We start from the raw sequence: 20,151 nt of genomic DNA, 5'->3' as shown, positions 1-20,151 counted from the left end.
GCCTGATAGATTTTATTTTTAAATGTTTTTTATTTCAAGCTTTGGATGTTTATTGGTTTCCTTGACCAGTGCGAGGCAATAGTTAAGAAATTTATTTTGGGTTTTAAAAATGGCTTTAAAAGTGAGTACTGTATTTCTTTTTAGCCGACTTTACTGCTGAATAAGGTCTGTATTAGGATGGGGTGCTTTGCTAATTTGCAGAAGGATCAGCTGATTTGTACCTAGGCGGTCTTATGGGTCTGTTATAGTAACTTATTATTGCGGTTTATCAAAGGTAGATGTTTAGACCACATTAGGGCTGTTTTATGATAGATTGGTTACTTAACTATACTAATCAGATGTCATAGGTAACATTTTTAAGTAAAAGGTGATCATTTATTGATAGCCTATAAATCTCAGCCATTGCTTCTCAAAATTTTTTTCTCAAAATTTTTTAAAAATAGCAACTCTGTCTTGTTTCTGTTCAAATAGCCCTGGGCTATGTCTGCAGAGTAGCAGCTGTAAGTCAATTATCCTGAAATCACTAAATAGTGACATTCACTTGGATATGACTTTTTAATTTGCTTCCAGATGTTTCTGTGTAGAGGCCGCCTGTGATCATGAAATATGTACCATGCAGATCAATGACTCACCACAACAGAGTGATTTTGAGATTCACTGTTCTCTGTGTGTACCATAAAGCAAATGCTCTGTAGTAACCTGGAACATGAAATAAAATACAGGAGGCTTTCCATCATTTACCCTCAATGCCTAATGTGTCCCTTGCATTCTTTTCCCTTTGCTTTTTGAAATTATAGTTTATTTTAGCCAGTTTTATAAGCAAGTAGCTAAAGAAATCAAGGTGTTAAAAGGATCTTAACGGTAATCCCCTGTCAGTGCATTTTACTCTGTCCACCTTCTCATTCCACCACCCCTACCCCCATCTGCCATCGAGCACTGTGGGTGCAGCAGCTACACCAGACTCTCTGTAACAATCTTTTGGGATCAAAATCTTTTTTTCTAAATAACTTGCACATATCGATATGTATTGATTTATACACTTTTGACATTATCTACTGGATTCCTATTATGGACGATGAGGCTATCACATCATTTTTAATACCCTTTTCTCCTCTCATCTTTTCAGTAAAATTGCATGTCAATGTTTGGGTAAGGTTATATATTTAAGGTTTTCATATTATGGCCATGTAAATAGTGTTTCCTACGTACTTACTGAGCCAAGAAATATTGTAATTCTGAGTCGAGAAATATTCATTTGACATCATTTCTTGACAACGTTTTTTTCCTAGACCTGCTTAGCTTTTTAAGAATGTCTTTTCCAGCCGGGCTCGGTGGCTCCCAGTGCTTTGGGAGGCCGAGGTGAGTGGATTGCCTGAGCCCATGGGTTCGAGACCTGCCCGGGCAACTTGGCAAAACCTCATCTCTACAATAAATCAAAAATTAGCCAGACGTGGTAGCGCATGCCTGTAGTTTCAGCTACTTGGAAGGCTGAGGTGGAAGGATCGCCGGAGCCCAGCAGGTCAAGGCTGTGGTGACTGGGAGCGGCCACGGCACTCCAGTCTGAGTGACAGAGTGAGACTCCGACTCAAAAAAGAAAAAAAATCTTTTCCCCACACCCTGCAACAGGATAGGCCTGGGTCTGTAAATTATCCTTCAATATCATTTTTCTGTTTTTTAAAATCCACTTTCGGTTTTTACATTTCTGTGAGGCATCTCTTTAAGAGCTGTTTTACCCACTGCATTCTAAAAGGGCTGCTCTCTGGGTCATCTACATGACTAACTGTTTAGGATTTCTTCACTGTCATTCTGAGAATTTTCTCTTATGTTGGATCCCTTGATTTTTGGATCTGATATCTTCCTCTTTTTGCCTTATTTTTATGGAATACATCCTCTAGTAGCTTCATGGAAATGGTACACGAGAAATAAATTTTTGAGGATCTGAAAATATCTTTATTTTATCATCGTGATTGATAGTTTGGCTGAGCATAGACGTTCAGGATGAAAAATCTTCCCCTTTAGAAATGGAATGTTCTCTCCCTGCATTCTTCTGGGCTTCAGTTGCTGCTACTGAGAATTCTGGTAGCATTCTTATTCCTTTTTATTTTTTGTATGTATTGGTTTTGTTATTTGTTTCCTCTTTGGAAGCTTTTAGGATCTTTTCTTTATTTCTGATGTCTTGAAGTTTCACAATGATATGTCTCAGTGTGGTTCTTAATTTATTTCTTTTGCTAGTTTTTAGTGTTTTGGAGACTTAAGCCTTTCAGATCTGAGCAACTATCTTATAATTTTATTTTTTTATTTTTATTTTTGAGTTGGAGTCTCACTCTGTCGCCCAGACTGGAGTGCCGTGGCCGCTCCTGGCCACCGCAGCCTCGACCTGCTGGGCTCTGGCGATCCTTCCGCCTCAGCCTTCCAAGTAGCTGGAACTACAAGCGTGTGCGACCACGCCCGGCTAATTTTTTGATTTATTGTAGAGATGAGGTCTTGCCAAGTTGCCCAGGAAGGTCTCGAACCTGTGGGCTCAGGCAATCCTCAGACTCACCTCAGCCTCCCAAACCGCAGGATTTCAGGCTGAGCCACCGAGCCCGGCTACAATTTTTTTTAATAGGAAAGAAATTTTTTATTAACAATGATTTTCTGCACTTGTAACTGATAAGAGAACAAGGATGAGAGATCAAAATAACTTAGTGGAAAGAACTATATACTTTTTTGGAAGAAAAAATATTTTATTTAGGCTGGCTCAGTGGCTCAGCTGTAATTCCAGTGCTTTGGAAGGCTGAGGTGAGTGGATTGCCTGAACCCGCGAGTTCGAGACCCGCCTGGCCAACTTGGCGAGGCCTTGTCTCTACAATAAATAAAAAAATTAGCCGGGTGTGGTAGCATGCGCCTGTAGATTCAGCTACTTGGAAGGCTGAGATGGAAGGATCGCCGGATCCCAGCGGGTGGAGGCTGCGGTGGCTGGGAGCGGCCACTGCACTCCAATCTGGGTGACAGAGTGAGACTCCAACTCAAAATATATATATAAAATTTAATTTTAAAATGTTGAGTTTAAATACATTTTTATTTGTAGCAAGCATTCATGGCCCAAATTCTTTCTTGGTTTATGGCCCAATGAATCACTTTCTTTTTTTTTTTTTTTAATTTGTAAATTTATCAGAGAAATATGATAAAGTTATTAAAATAATTTAAAAAATCAAGCAGAAATTCTTGAACTGAGAAATTCAATAGCTGAACTGAAAAACGCATTGGGGGGCGTTTCTTTTTTTTTTTTAATGATTATAAAGATGTGGGGTACAATTCAGGGCTAGGTATACAGATGTTGATTATGCAGGTACCCTTGTAGATGAGGTGTGCCCCTCCCTCCCTCAATCCCACCACCATCCCCTGACAGTTTTCCACTACTGCCAATCCCTTTCTTATAGTGTTATGATAATTGTTCAAGGTCCACTTATGAGTGAGAGCATATGGTTACTCTGTTCTTTGTTTCTGTGATAGATCACTGAGTATCATTGACTCTAAATTCTTCCAAGTTGGCTATGAAGTTCATAAATATTTTATAATTTTTATGTGGTAATTTTTTTTTTTTCACCTAAAATTCTTGTGGGTTTCTTCTTTCGCCTCACCTGATTGTCTATTTTGGGCTTTATTTTACTTTTTGAGAGATTTGTTCAAGTTTATCTTTCTAGGCTTTCTATTTACTTTTTTGAAATTTCAGCTTTCATATTTCTCATTTCCAAGAACTTTTTCTTAGTCAATGTCTTTTCCTTTTTTAGAGTATCCTGTTCTTGTTTCATGAAAGCAATATGTTTTACTAGAGATATTAATTGTATTTTTTCTGAGCTTTTTTCCCCTGTTCTCTGTTATATTTTGCATTTTATTTCTGTTATAAGGCTGGCTACATAATGTTTTATAGCTAGTTGGGGAAAGGGAACTGGGGTACCGCCCTCTTCCGTGTGCTCATATCCATTGAGGTCCCTATTTTTATCTGTCACACCTGCTCTCCTCTTTGCCTGGTGTCCCCAAATCCAGATCCTCTGCAGTCTGCTTTTTTTTTTTTTTTAAAGAAACATTTCATGTCCTCTGTAGAGTGGGGAAATGTGGGAATCAATTTTTTTTTAAATACACATTTTGAAGCAATTCTTTGTTTCTATCTTGTCTCACCCTCACCTTTCAAGCCAACTAGGAACCCATGTTCCAGGCTTGTCTTTAGTTCTATGTGGCTTGCATGTCGCTATGCTGCTTTGAGGTTTGCAGTTTCTTCTCTTACTGAGTCATTTGGGACTTCTCCATCTGATTTCTGTTTTATATATTATAATTTGGTATTTATAAATGCCTTCGAGTTTTACCATAGATCAAAGTTGTACTTCTCTCTCTTGTTTTCTTTGTTAGGGGGTGATTTTTGAGAGGAATGCAGAAAAATTAACGTCTTTATTCTATCATCTTGAAATAGAAAAATCTTATTAGATTGATCTCAGGCAGTATAAGTCCCACATTTATCTTAAACAAAATTGAGTCTGTTAGGTGCTTTGGTGTGTGTGTGTGTGTGTGTGTGTGTGTGTGTGTGTGTGTGTGTGTGTTTAAAGTAAGATAGCCAGGCTCGGTAGCTCAGCCTGTAATCCCAGTGCTTTGGGAGGCCAAGGTAAGTTGATTGCCTGAGCCCGTGGGTTTGAGACCTGCCCGGGAAACTTGGAAAGACCTTGTTTCTACAATAAATCAAAAATTAGCCGGGCATGGTAGTGTGCGCCTGTAATTCCGGTTACTCAGAAGGCTGAGATGGAAGGATCACTGGAGCCCAGCGGGTTGAGGCTGCGGTGGCCGGGAACGTGCCACTGCACTCCAGTCTGGGCGATGGAGTAAGGCTCCAACTAAAAAAAATAAATAAATAAAACAAAATAAAGTGAAATAATGATGCATCTAATTTAATTGATGAGAAAATTGCATTGATTCTCAATTTATTTGATACTGTAATAGAAAGACTCATTCCATGTTAGTGATGTTTTCAAGACTAGCGTATCCTTTAAGGAATCAGACCTTTTATTTATTTTATGTTTTTGGAATCAAACCTTTTATTTGACCAACTTTTAATTGAAATTTCTCCAGAATTTGTCAACTATTTCCCTACAGAAAGAGATGAATGCACTCTTTTCTTGGTTTCTCATAGCCATCACACAAATATCATTTATTGCACTGTGGTGTAATCTGGTGACATCTCTGGGGATGGTGCCTTCTCTTTCACTGAATTCTTCCAGGCACCTGGTTTTTAAATTCATAATTGATTTTGCAGAGATGGCTGTCATTTCCCAATGAGTCATCTGCTTCGGGAAGGGCTCTCTATTCCCCTGACACTGCACTCTGTTTAATTGACTGTCTGGTGTGCTCAGAAAGAACTGAGATTGGCAGCAGAAAGAAAATATCCAGGCTGGCGAAACCAGGAGTCTTATATTGAATTCCAAATCCTGGTCAGTAGACTCTGGTGGAATAGCATGACTATAGTTCCTTCTAGTTTCCATGATTCTACAGAGCAGACTTCTCTGGCTATGTGGCAGCTCTGTTCTTACTGCTTAGCCTTAGACCAAGGTCAGGCAACTCTTTGTTGTGGGGCCATCCTGACCTCTGGCCCCACAGAGTAGGATCTCTGGCCTATACTCACTAGATGCCATTAGCACCCCTGCCCCCCAGTTGTGATAGCCAAAACATTGGTTGTGATATTGACAAATGTCCTCTGGAGGGGCAACATGGACTCCTGCTAAGAACTTTAAATTATGGGTCTCCTCTTTCTTCAGATTTTATAACCTTCTCCTGGATGATTAAAGGTATAGAAAGCGTGACAGCAATGAAATGGAATAGTATCATGACTCCCTCACATTTTGCAAAGCTTGAAATCATTCCTAAAGCATCCATGCTTTCATACTTTAAGAGTGATAACCATATATTCATTGTTTTAAATATTCTGATAACTAACATTTATGGCATGCTAGTTTCTTGAGCCCACTCTCGTTGTGTGCCAGGCCCTGTTACGAGCATTGTCAATACTCAGAGGGAGAAAGTGTCATCGCCTCACTTTAGCGGATGGGGAAACTAAGGCGCAGAGCATTTAGGTACATCCCCTGAGTTTGCAATGTGTAACTGGCCGTGATGTCTCACCCTGGCAGTGAAATGTCAGAGCACACATGTCTCACTAACACACTGTGTGGGCTTTCCTTTAAGATCAACTGTGTGACTGTGTGGCAGCTCCAGTCCTATCCATTGTAGACTCAAAGAGGACAAGGCTGCATGTTTCCCACGGTTATACTTCCTCTTGTCCAAGCCAGTTCTTGACGTGTAGTGGAGGAACGGTGAAGGCTCGTTGTACTAAATGCGTGGAATTGTTCTAAACACCAGTCTCACGGCTGCTTACAAAACAGGGAACCACACCAAAAAATGAAGTGCTTCGTATGCATCTTAGGGTTTCTTGAAAGAAGATGCATGGTGATATTGCAGACCACGAATGTGTTGCCAGTCTCTGTCACCAGGAGGAGAACTGCCTACAACTACAACAAAAAGGTGGTGGTTATGTCATTATGGCCTTCACGCTGCTCCCGTGACCTGCTTGGCTGGCACAGTTGGGAACCAAGATGACTTGCTTGACAGAGAGGCACTGTCACTTCTTTAGAATTATTAGACTGTGGCAGAACACACTAAAGCCCTGGTGACACACACTTGAAGAATGTGACCTTTCTTGAGGATGTTAGAAGGTGTGACCTCGTAGCATCTCCGGGTCCAGACACTGATGTGTTGGCTAACCAAGAGTTTCTGGAGGGTGTTGACAGATGGCTTCAATTCATCGTCATCTGTGATGGTAGTTCTTTTAGAAGACCGTGATAAGTTCGTACTCTGACATTTGCTTTCCAAGTTTCTTTAGATGGTTTCAGGAGTGGATTGGGAAGGCACACGTTATAGTTTTGTCCTAGTTGCGATGTTAGCTGGTACAGTGATGGATAGAGTTTTGCTGCTGGATCCCTTGGTCAAATTGTTCATCTTTTATAGCTGGACTCTTAATGTTCCTGTTTCCATTGCCCATTAAAAGTAAGGCTGTCCCTAGATTTTTAGCTGAAACGTGCTCAGAGATAGGGAAGATGGATGGGCTTATCACTTTTAACATTCAGACTTTTTCCTCCTCTGATTATGTCCTTGTGGAATACCCAAAAGGGTTAATTCAGAAAAGGTCTTAGTAAGTCAGGATGCTGTACCTGGTTCAAATGTCCTTTTTTGACAGGGGGACATTAGAGAATGTCCTAATGGTGATAATATTGGGGAAATTCTAGAGCAGAAACTACCTACCTTGGAAATTCAGATCAGGAGAATTTGGGGGCTGGATACGGTGGTGTCCATCTGCAGTCCCAGTTACTTCAGAGGCTGAGGCCGGGGATTGCATGAGCCTAGGAGTTTGAGGCCAGCCTGGGCAACATAGCAAGACCCCCATCTCTACAAAAATAAAATAATTTTTTTAGTAATAGTAGTCGATACTGAATACATCAATGACTTAAACACTAATAAACAAATACTCATTAGACAAACTGACCCTTCAACAACCAACACAAATATCTTCTGGTCTTTGGGCTTTCTGTCCCAGAATAAGTTAGTTGGGCTGTCCTTAAATGGTCCTACAGCGGTTTGCTTATATTCCCCAAAACAGTCATGTCCCCGCTGTTTACTAATTCATCTGTTTTCGTGTCTTCTTCCTGCCTGGATGGTGAGGTTCTGGGAGAGAACCACTCACCTTTGTATCCCCAGCACCTGGCATGTGTAGGCTGGTATGTGGGAGATAGTTTATGTGCATTAGATGAATGAGTAATAAATAGGCGAACTCATTAAACTTCATCTTTCACACCGGGAAGAAAGAGGACTTATCATATTGAAATGTTTCCCACTTATAATACTAAGTAACTCCCTTTTATGATTTAGAATAAGGAGTTCAGGGTGCAATTATTATTTTTTTTATCACCTTTCTTGTTTTCTTCTCCTATCTACCCCTCCCTTCCTCTCAGCCTCAAGAAAAGATGTGCATTAATTTTCTTCAGTTCAGAGATTTTTGAAGGGCACCCCTTTTTCTCTTTCCAGGCGGGTATTAATGAAAATGATTTTCATGATGGGGCATGGTGTGCGGGAAGGAATGACCTCTACCAGTGGATCGAAGTGGACGCTCGGCGCCTGACCAAATTCACGGGTGTCATCACTCAAGGAAGGAACTCGCTCTGGCTGTAAGTGTCCCTGGACCTGTGCTGTCTGGACCCTGTGCCTTGGTTCTAGTGTTCCAAGAAGGTCTGGACAAACACTGGAAAGTTGCAGAGAGGTATCTGCTGATGGACAATAGAAGGGGAGAAAATAGGACTGTGGGCAGGGTGCTGGAATCACTGTTGACACAGATTCTCTTGGAGAGGTGCATCTCTTAGAACACCTTCACCACCCCAGACTACACAGAGAGGGAGAGAAGCACCTGCCTGGCAGGTAAAGTGAAGTTGACAAAGGTGTGGTCAAATCCATGCAGTTTAAGCAGGTGGCTGCCATCTTGGCTTTAAGGCGAAATATCGGTGTGCTGACTGGTGGACGGAACACGGCGCAGGTTAGGACCTCTGAACAAGCAGTGAGCACATGGTCCTGGGTAGAGGACCTTAATTATCCAGATTCTGGGAAGAAGGACTGAAAACCCAGGCAGGCTCCCACATGAAGGCCTACTAAAGAAACAGAAGTGAAGGATAACGCAGTGTGAGACCTGAGAAGGAGAGGGGGTTCATTTCTCAGAATTGGGATTGGGGTCAGGGCTGGGTCAATGAAAAGTGTGACCTGGTGGTAATTCCAAGAGAGGATTTCAGCCTCATATGGTATAGGTATACATAGGAATAGATCATTCAGTCTTAAAGAGGAAGGAAATTCTGATACATGCTACAACATGGATGAACTGGAGGACACGTGCTCAATGAAATATGCCAATCAGAAAAGAACAAATATTGTATGGTTCCACTTACATGAGGACCTAGCATGATCAGAGTCATAGAGACAGAAGGTAGAAGGGTGTTGCTAAGAGTTAGGGGGAAGGGAGAGAGGGAAGTCAGGGTTTATTGGGTACAGAGGTACATTATGAGATGACAAGAAGTTCTGGAGATGGATGGTGGTGATGGTGGCAAATCAGTGTGAATGTATTTAATGCCACAGAGCTGTACACTTAAAATTGGTTAAAATGGTATATTTTATGTTATGTGCATTATGTGACAATAAACACAAAATAGATATTAAAAAACTGTCAATCTCAGCTCAGAACTGGCTGTAGAGATGATGCAGGGGTGCACTGTGGGGGTTTTTATGGGCTCCAGCCATGTGGACAATACGTTGGGGGGCTTGTGGAGGGTGGGTACAGCAGGGTCACAGGACTTCAAGTGCTTTCTGAATTTAAATGGGAATCTTCTAGTTTCTCTAATTCTGCCTACACAGAGAACCTAAGACCACAAAGGCCCCACATTTGAATGTTAGGACCTGGACTGCCGTCCTTGTCAGCTAAGACCCTCCTGCCAACAGACTGCTCCCCACCCATGCTACACTCTCAAATTCATTTCTTGGCATCTTTCGACATTTACTAATACCTGTTGGCAATCATGGGAAACCAGACTTTAATCTGATGACTAGATTAATTTTAATTTCTGGAAAGTTCAAAATTAATAAATCCACTGGGATAAGAGAGATGAGTCTGGCATCTGTGCTCACATTTAATCACCTGTCATTGTCCCTGCAAAGGGGACTTCCTTACACAGTGACAATTGTCAGGCAATGACTCATCACCTATTTTCCTCTGCATTTTTAAAAAATATTATAACAATTTTGTAACATCTGGCAACATTTTAAAACATTATCTGTGAGTCCACAGTCCTTATGCACATGTATTTTTTTCCATATTGCAATCATATTACACATTTAATTACATTATTTTTAACTTAAAGGCATCGGTAACATTTTTATGCTGTTACTCAGGCTTCAGAGTGATCATTTTTAATGGCCTATAATTTACTCAGTCTCCCCTCCATCCCCGTCCTAATTTTCTATGACCATATATCATGTTGCAAGAAAGCATTTTCATACTGTTTTCTTCATTTCAATTATGTTCTTCAGATAAGTTTCTAGAGCTAGGATAATTTGTGCATTTTGACAACATTGTGGTATGTGTGCAATTTTGTGTGTCATATTCTGTTTGCTTTCGTTGCTGATTTTTGCTCTATGGTATGCATTTTGTTCTCATCGGTGACTTATTATCATGATAGTCGTTTTCACAGGTTGTATTCTGAAAAGCAAGAATTTGGGGCAGAAATAGTTGGATTGCTGAAAAAAAAAAAAAAGAAAAGAAAACTAAAATAAGGAGAAAAAAGAAGAAGAAAAAAAAACTGGTTTGAGATTATCCAGAGGGGTGAGAACAGGGATTTTTTTACCTTGATACTTGGATATCAACCTGTTTGACCACTGTCACTAGAGATCCAGGAATTGGATCATTATCACTGAATTAGAGAATCAGAGCAAGTATAGAGTTCACTTTCCATTTCAACTAGAAACACAAGAGGGCTTGGGGTAAGTAAGAAACTGTAGTAGAACATTATCTTTCCTTGGCTTAGCTAGGACAGAAACATCTAAAAGAGATGGCAAGGTATAGAATTACTTTTATGAGTCAAGTTTTGAATGCCTAGATGTATTTCAAGTCAAATTATTCTTCAGGAACAGTGAAACAAAATCTGAAGAGTTTTGGGTTGTCTTACTTCCTGGAATAGTACCGTCTCCACTAAGGACGGAAGACGAAATGGGATGAGGAGGATACATTTTGGTACCTGAGCCCTTTTCTCCCAGAGGCATGAATCATGCTGGAGACATTGGGTTCTATTCTAGAAAATATGTCAAAAATAGGTATCATTAAATACTGACAGTAATCATCCCCTTGCTCTCTCCCTATGACCTGTTCCCCACACTGCATCCAGTACAGACAGCTATGGTGCCATTTTTAACATTTCCGTTTATTGGTTTCCATATTTCTTCCCACTAGTCTGTGGTTCCCCTGTTGTTAGAGCCATGCCCTGCTGGTCTATATCCCTGGGACCTCGTTCAGTACCCAGCATCTAGTAGATGTGCAAGAAGTGCTCTTTAATCAATAGGTATCATTATGAAGTAAAAAGTTGATGAAGATTAACTTGTACTGAATGGTAATGAGTTAATTTATGATAGTCAATGAATGAGAGTGGGCTTAAAAGGTAAGGGTGGGGCGTGGCTCAGGAAGAGAAGGTTGAGTCACAGAGACTTCTAGAGATAGAAGGCTCTAGAACATTTTTGGCTTTGGAATCACATCAGGACTCTTGGCCCTTGTTGGTTATGAGATTTCCCTTCTCTGAGCCTCAGTTTTCTATTCTGTAAAGTGGGATACCTGTTCTCTATCGCATAAGGCTGTGGTGAGGGTTCATTGAAATTATATTATAATGTCTTAAAATGACCCAGCCCACAATAAATACTCACTAAGTGGAAACTACTTTCCTCCATACCTCTTTGGGTTTATCTAGGATAGTGTTTTCAAGCTCTATTTTTAGCTGCAGATTTCTTCTCTCAAATAAAATATTTATTGGAAATGCTTCGAAAATGCACACAGGTGAAGCTGCTCCTTGTGAATTTATGGGTGGGGTGGGGGAGAGTTGCCTGCCTGGTCTCCCCGACTCCTCACAGGAACACCCCTGGAGGACAAATTCATCAAAGTACCTCTGTAGAAAAGCCTCCTAAACAGCTCGAGGGTGCCTCCTTGCAGGTTACAATCTTGCCCACTCCTTCAAACACTCATTGCTCCTTTCCAAATCCTGCAGGGTCGCAGCCAGATCTAGAATTGAAACCAAGACAAGCAATGGCAGAATTAGAATTAGAGTTTGATTTTTCTAGTTAAGTGTGCAGAACATACCCTAATCTCACAGAGTGATGCATTTTGCTTGGTAACGTCTGAGACTAGAAAGGGAAGGGGTTCAAATAGTTTCTATCTGGTTGCTGAAATACAGAAGGACTTTTCTAACAGTTGGAATTACAATAGAGATTTAAGAATACTATTAACACTTTTCATTTATAGGACTTTTATAGTTGGTATTTAAAAATGCACATTTGTCATCGTATTCTGTATAGGAATAAGGCATTCTCTATATGTTTATTAATTCATTCATAGGATGTTTATTGAGTGCTCTATACTAGCACTTAGAGATATAAAAGTGAGCAAGAAATGACCCTGCCTGCAGGGAGTTTTCAGTCCAGTGGACGAATCCTGTGTCTTAACGAGTCTGCTGGGATCAGCAAAGTACATGCTGACCTGAGGTGGGAACAGGAGAGCTGTCATTAGACCTGGGATGCAGCTGGGAAGGATGACATTGTGAGGTCATGAGGCTTAGCCACCACAGTCCTGAGACGAGTTCATAACTAAGTTGATGTCAAATCCACAATTCCAATTTCAATAATTTTCCAAATAATTCATGCTGCTAGAAAGTAGTAAAATGTAATTACTTAATGATACTGAATAATTTATATTTTCTATAATTATAAATTATTCTTCCCCACTGCATTGCAACTTAGTGAACTGTTAGTACACTAATAAAACCCAATCTTTTATTTCCCCAATGACAGAAATTATATTCCATATATGAGTGTGACAATTAGAAGCAATGTGTTGATTGAAAAGTTAATTATTCCCTTTGAGGTGAACAGATGCTTCTAATGACTTGGAAAAAACCCAGGCAATTTAAAATAACCAAATCTTTTAAATTTCAACGGTTTAAGAGACAAAACGATTCTCTGTATCTCTTGAGAGTCTGTAAGTTTGTTCTTAGAGTAAGGCAGCAATGTGATTAATGAGTTTATAGGGTGAGGGCAGAGGAAGGTTGACTGGGTGGCTACATTTGTAAAAGGTACTTAGGCTAATTAGAGGAAGATGAATGGGGTTTCAGTTGTGAGCCAGGCTTTGTGCCCAAGAACACAAGGATGGGGGAAACTCAGCCCTGAACCCTAAGAAGCTTGCTTGTTTGACAGTGAAAAGTCTTAGCAAGGATTCTGAGTGTCAGCTTCTTTGGAAGATTCTGAGGGTGAAGGAAAGAAGCCGGCAGGCTACCAGAAGTCAGAAGGAAAAAAATGACAAATGAAAGGCGAATCCTTTTCCTTGCTTCTTGGGAAGACACCGGTGTACTTTGACCAGGGAGAGAATCCAGTTACAGGGAAAATAAGGAGCTGGTGGCTGAGAGGTCTGGTCCCTGGGGTCTGCCACGGGGGGAGGGAGGAGGATCTCTTATGCTCTGAGATAGTGACGGTGGGGGAGCAAATACCTAGGTGGGTTCAGAGCCTTCACCTCAGAGGACTTTCCATTCTTGGTGAGGGAGGAGTCGAGCCTCTGCAGAGAAGAAGAGAGGAAAAGGTTTAGAGATCGGAAACTTAGAGAGTGTAAGACCCACTCTGAGACAAAGGATGGGGACGTTCTTCCTCCAGTTGCAGAGGGGGTTCACCGGACATCAGGAGCACATGAAATTGTCATCATCCCATTGGGCATTCTTGGCAGTGTGTCCACTAGGGAATGGTAGAGTCAGCAGCAGTTGCAGCTGGAGGAGATCCGGGACAAGGGCGTCGTTGCGGGTGCTGTTGGGACAATTGCATCATAAGTGAAGGACTGTGAGGCTGAGATCCAGGGCTGATGGTGCAGGAGGGAAGTCGAGCCAGAGGACTGATTCCCTGGAAGCGGAGGGCAGATTCCAGAGCCCGGGGAAGAGATGAGGCTTCAGAAGTGATAGGCGCTGGGTGGGGGAGAGCAGTGGCCTGTTTGAGAATCCCATGGGGCAGTGGAGTTGATGCCTGGGCTCAGGGTGCAAGGAGTTGAGGTGGAGAGTGGAGCGAGTGGAACGTTCGAGGGGAGCAGACATCCGGGCATCTTGAGGCTGCAGGCAGGCCCTTCTGCACTTTCCCTGTTGGGAGCATTTCCAGGACAAGCTGGACCATGGGTCAGGAGAGGAGATGAGGCAGTTGCAGAAGAAAGAAGAAGAAATGAAGGTGAGATGCCGCAGAGGCAAAGAAAGATGCAGCTGGGAGACGGTTCAGGACAGGGGACAAGCTGAAACCTTTTAAACCACCCTCTTTGGTCAAGGTTCCCATTTCCATGGTACGAAGCATCCAACTGCGTCCTGTTTCTCTTCCACTGTATCTGGTCTGCTGTTCCCTTGTACCTCCCAGTGGGCCTGGCCCTGCACAGCAGCTGAGGGTGGAAGAAAGGGTGCAGGCTGGACCAGGAGCTCAGGAAGCAGAGCTCAGAGGGAGACTGGCTTCATAAATCATTCACTCGTCTTCTTGGGAGAAAGAGAGCGTGTGTTTTCAGAACATGTCACACTGTGTCTTTTCGCTTAATGGTGAAAAGAAATGTTTGGCATCCACAGGGGGCTGGGGAGAGAAACGTTTCCAAACTCCTGTCTAACCTCTTTGAAAACTGTCAGTTTCTGAACTGTAGAGTTTGGTGTGAAATAGGAAGGTTTTAGTGAAAACATCTTCAGGTTCAAGTAGAAGACCAGGCATGCGATTGTTTCTGAATTTTATGCTAAATTTCAATAATGTGGGGGCAGTTATTTGAAATTAAACAAAGCTCTCACAAACGGCTACATGGCTCATACTTGGCTTTCTGGGTGTCAATGACTAATGAGTGAAATCTCAGATGATGAAATCTCTAAAATGGAAACCATTTTAGAGTTCATTCCTGGGTAGAAAACTTCTACCCTGTTTTATTCAAGGTTTCTTTTTTCCTGCTTGTGACTCCCCAGGAAACCTTCCAGATGGTGGCTGTGTACACCCCTGCCTTTTTCTTTCTTCTGTTTCCTGGTGGGGAGGCCCTCTTACTGTAATGCCCCTGCCCTTGACCCATGTCTTAGTCTCTGTCATGTGGCAATAAAGGAGTACCTAAGACTGGGTAATTTCTAAAGAAAAGAGATTTATTTGGCTCAAGATTCTGCAGACAGTGTAAGACGCGTAACACCAGCATCTGCTCCTTGTGAAGCCCTCGTGCTGCCTCTGCTCGTGGAGGAAAGCAAAAGGGAGCCAGCGTGTACACAGATCCATCACATGGTGAAAGAAGAAGTGAAATGGAGGAGAGGAAGGTACCAGGCTCTTTTTAACAACCAGCTGTCAGAGGAACTGACAGAGTGAGAACTCACACATTATGTCAAGAATGGTACCAAGTCATTCACAATGGCACCAAGTCATTCACGAGGGATCCGCCCCCCCATGACCCAGTCGCCTCCCACTAGGTTCCACCTCTAACACTGTGGATCAGATTTCAACATGAGATCCGGAGAGGTCAAATCTCCCACACTGTAGGAACCCACAGTTCCCTGTGGGGACTGGCTCCCACTCCATTACTCCTTTTGCTCATTGCACCCAGGAGCTTCCTTTTTTAGTCCACAAATGTCCCAAGCATGCTTCTGCCTCAAAGCCTTTGAACTTGCTGTTCCCTCTGCCTGAAGGCTTAACCCTCTTCACATTCAGAGGCTTTCAGGGCACCTTCTACAACCCACTCTCCCTCGCTCTGCGTCCTCTCTTGGCTTCATTTGACCACCTGTTATTTGTCTTTACTTGCACCGATGCAGCTTCTGGGAGCAGGCCAGGTTGTTTGTCCCTGAATCTCCAATGCTAGGTTAGAGCCCTGCATAGCACTTAACCTCCCGACCCTCTGTTCTCTGGAGGCTGGACAACCCTTGCCAGTCCAGAGCCCGCCTAGTGTAGGGAGCCCTTTAGTGCATAAACCATGGGGAAGAAACCTACTAGGATGCAGCTGATCCTTTGCTGTCCAACCTTCTCTGATGACCAGCTTCTCACCCAGTGTCAGAGAGTGCAGACTCTGGAGTGAGACTGAAATTTAGCTGCATGTGCTTGGTCGTGTTTTCAAGTCTTTCTGTGCCTTAGTTTCTTCATTTGAAAAATGGAGATGTATTAATAGCTACCACACAGAATTGCTGGGGAGAATCAATGAGTTAATTTACATCAAACAGTTAGGATAGTCCTTGGCGCATGGTGAGTGGTTTTAAGAGTCTACTGTTGCTGCTGTTTTCTTAGGACTCCTTCCCTTTTGTGGAGGGTCCTGCTTACATGCCAGGGGTTCCCTCTCCCCCATCCTTTTTTCTTTTCTCCAGTCTAGCCAAAATGTGCTCTGTCTCTTGGAAAGTTCGGTCCACATTCTGGGTTCTCTGATGGCCTTGTTTGTGCTGTGTCGTCTTAGAGTCCTGAACTGGGAAGCAGCTGCTACTGACCTTGAGTAGGTGTGTGCCCTTCCAAGCCTCAGGGTCCTGGGCTGGAAGAAGAAGAGATACCTCACTTTCTCAGCTTGCTGTGAGTGCAATGAGATGCCTTTGGAGAGCCCTGAGTACACTCTGGACATGTAGCACAGACTCGATATGCTGCAGCTGGTCTTATTTATGAGGCGGTCCCGTTTCACCTCCACTCGCCCCTGAGCATCCTCCCCAAGTCTTGTCTCACCATTCATTCAAACAGCCAGGACCGCCAGGACCCCCAGTGCCTCCAGAGGTTCCCAGGACAGACTTTGCCACGAAATCATGTTATGGTGAAGAAGTAGCCTCTGACATTTTATGAAAACACTCCTGAGACACATCTGCATTTGTTGGAATACATTCATCTGGCAAGAACTTTCTTTAAATAAAAACATGATGGTTTCCCAGACCAGGGCTGCTAAGCGCTTGGCTTGTGTTATCTCCTGTGGTGGACAGGTAGGTCCCTTTCTTGTCCCGTTGTATAGATGGGGAACCTGAAGTTTAGAAAGTCTAAGAAACATTGGGTTTTTTTTATTTGTTTGTTTTTTCTAGTTTCTGGATTAGGAAGCTGAGGCAAATTCTAGGAGAAACATTGTTCAACTCTCTGTCCTGGTCTGTTTAGGCTGCTATAACACGAACACCTGAAACTGGGTAACTTATAAATAATATACATTTATTTCTCACAGTTCTAGAAGCTGGGTAGTCTAAGATCAAGGCACTGGCAGATAAGGTGCCTGCTTAGGGTGACTCTCTGCTTCCAAGATGGCACCTTATTGCTGCATTCTCAGAAGGGAGCAAATGCTGTGTCCTCACCTGGCAGTAAGGACCAAAGGGCACTCAGGTGCTCCATTCAACTTCTTAGGAGGGCACGGCTCCATGCATGAGGGCTAAGCACACATTACTTAATCACTTCCCCAAAGTCCCACCTCTTAATGCTGTCACATTAGGGATTTGGTTCCAACATACGAATTTTGGAGGTACACATATTCAAACCACGGCACCTCCTGAGCCTCATAGTGAAATACCGTTCTTTCTGCTCCATCGTGAGGCTTGTACAAGTGCAGATGTCTCCATAGGCTCTGTGAATGCACTTATGTGTCCTTCATCTGAACCTGGGGCCAGGGGCCATTGCATGGCTGCCCCAGGGCCATTGTACCCCTCAGATACAGGAGACATGGTGCTTGGGGCCTTGTAACTTTTAGGAAGCCATGAAAGTGTTTAATTTCTTTTGAAACCAGAAGGGGAAAAAAAAGAACTTTCAGGTTGAATAAAATGCTTTAGGAAGAAATGTCAATATTTTCATTTTTATACCATTGTAGTCATAACATGTGATACAAATTTTTGTTTTTAAGAAGGAAGGGGCTTATCTGGCAGTTTAGCTCCAAATATATCAACATCTTAATCCCTGGAATCTGTGAGTATGGTACATGGCAAAGCAGACTAAGGTTGCAGATGGAATTGAGTTGCTCATTGCCTGACGTTAAAGTAGAGAGATTTCTCTGGATTATCTGGGTGGGCCCAGTGTCATCTCAGGGTCCTTAAATTTGGAAGCAGGAAGTGGAAGAAAAAAACAGATGAAGGCCCGAGAAGGACTTGGATGTGACTGACTTTGAAGAAGAAGAAGAATAGGGCCATAAGCAAGGCCTGCAGTTGCCTCTGGAAGCTGGAAAAGACGAGGACACAGACTGTCTCCTACATCCTCCACAGGAATGCAGCCCTGTGACACCTTGATGTTAGGACTTCTGACCTCCAGAACTGTAAGAGAGTAAATGTGTGTTGTTTAAACCACTAAGTGTGCAGCAGCAATAGAATACTAATAGTGCCCACAAAAGAAGTGCTCAGTGCCCACGGAAATCCTGCAGTGGCCTGGTCAGCCGCCCCCAGCCTCACGCTCTGATGTCTGCTCACGCATGTTGGAGTTCCTAGCTGCAGGCAGTGCCTGCTGGACATTGGACAGAGGTGGGGCACCATTTCTTTGGTTCTCTTTTTCCAGGTCTCTCAAGTGACTTTTCCAAACTTGGGGGTGGTAAGTACCTTCTTTTAGTTTTCTGCACTAGAGCTCCTGAACTGGGAACTGCTGTGCTCTGTGCCCAAATTTATTGTGACTCGGCCCCAAAAGTGGCCTTTTCTCCCATCTTTCCTTGGTAGACATTTATACTGGAGGCAATGGAAAATAGATAATATTTCTAAGTTTATAACATTCCCTCCTATGGTCTGAATTCTCGAAAAGCCATGGTAACCAGCCTACAGTGAAGAATTCAATAAATCCACAGGCTGATGTTTCACACAGTGTTCAACATTTGGCTGTACTACGAATGTGGCAGAACCATTTAATGGTGTGATTATAGTTCCAGGAGAGAGAGACAGAGAGAGAGAGAGAGAGAGAGAGAGAGAGAGAGAGAGAGAGGAGGAGGAGGATAGGGGAGAAGGGGAGAGGGAGGGAGAAAGATGAGTACACACTCAGATTCTGAGTGTTGTGTATGTCCATACTTAGTGTAGACAACAGATAATCTTTTTCAGCATATTTTTTTCCCGAAGCTACTAAGGCAAGCTCAGACCTCTTGGGATCAGCGGTCCTGCCCAAAGTTTTAATTCAACCTCTCAGGCAAGATTTGAGCCTGCGGGGCTGCTGGAACGCAGCTCTGTCTGGAGGTGATGGACAGGAAGAGGAAGCCGCCAGCTTCCTCACAGTTCCAGCAGAGAATTGGCCTAAAAATAAAAAGCATGATTTGAACTCTTTTTTTTCTGACTGAGAAGGGGTTTACAGTGCTTTTCTTACTTGAGAGTGAAGGTGGGCAACACCTAGTGCTATTCACAAATGAGGGTTGGGGGCTATTAGTGGTCCCTTTACTCAATTGACTTTGCCCATTTGCCATGTCTGATTGTCTTTGCTGTGGCTGATGGTGGTTGCCTGCAAGGATTTGGGGAGATTATCTCTCTCTCTTGTGAGATTTGAGCTACTCACATTTGCCTCAGTTATTTCCTCTCTTGTCACTTTGCTTAGAGCACCTTTTTTGTACAAAATGTTGAATGTTTGTATGATTATCACAATTAGTCTTGTGAGGTTGATGGCATACTTAGAAAGGCCTTACTCCTTCTAAACATACAAGTAATTTTTCCATATTTTCTTCTAGTGCTTTTATTATTTCAGTGTTTACATTGAAATCTTTGAACTGTCTGAAATTTATTTTAGTGCAGGGTATATGTAATATATCAAACCCTTTTTTTCTCAAGTGTCCACCTGGATGTCCCAACATTATTTACTATGGAAAGCATAGATTCTCCAATGGAGGTGCCACCCACGTGATACCCTCAATTCCTGTCTTTTGTGGGATTCACTTTTGGATTCTTTAATTCTATTCCATTCCTCTGTCTTTATTTGCTAGAACCACACTGCGGTAGTTACCAAACAGGATGTGTTGTTTTATCATCTCATAGACTTAGTTCTTCCTCATTACTTTAAGAAGTTTTCTGATTATTCTTACTATATTCTTTTTCATATGAACTTTTTAATACAATCCAAATTACATACAAGAAGAATTTCTGTTCATCTTTTTAGAGGATTGCCTTAACTTGAGAGGTTAATTGAAAAAGAACTGGCTTTCCAGAGATCAGTGTCTGGTCTCTAAGAACATGGAGTTGGCTTTTCCATTTATTCAGATATTCTTTTTTGCTCATAGTACTGTTTATGCTTTTTTTTTTTTTTTTTTTTTTTTTGAGTTGAAGTCTCACTCTGTTTCCCAGACTGGAGTGCAGTGGCCGCTCCTGGCCACCGCAGCCTCGACCTGCTGGGCTCCAGTGATCCTTCCGCCTCAGCCTTCCGAGTAGC

The 20,151-nt window shown here is 42.5% G+C and overlaps 1 protein-coding gene across 1 annotated transcript in view; it reads left to right on the top strand.

The window, feature by feature from the left end:
- Nucleotides 1–20,151, top strand: part of CPXM2 (carboxypeptidase X, M14 family member 2) — a 140,175-nt gene that overhangs the window by 40,115 nt on the left and 79,909 nt on the right. Inside the window, exon 4 of the mRNA XM_008048351.2 lies at nucleotides 8,101–8,240. Within this exon, the coding sequence (XP_008046542.1) occupies nucleotides 8,101–8,240 (140 nt within the window). The remainder of the gene's footprint in view (nucleotides 1–8,100; nucleotides 8,241–20,151) is intronic.

This window comes from Carlito syrichta, unplaced genomic scaffold (assembly GCF_000164805.1).
Source record: "Carlito syrichta isolate Samal-C Ts95f unplaced genomic scaffold, Tarsius_syrichta-2.0.1 Scaffold123370, whole genome shotgun sequence".
In the NCBI taxonomy this organism is placed as follows: Eukaryota; Metazoa; Chordata; class Mammalia; order Primates; family Tarsiidae; genus Carlito; species Carlito syrichta.
Note: the sequence above shows the minus strand (reverse complement) of the source record. Positions and strands in the feature narration are given on the sequence as shown.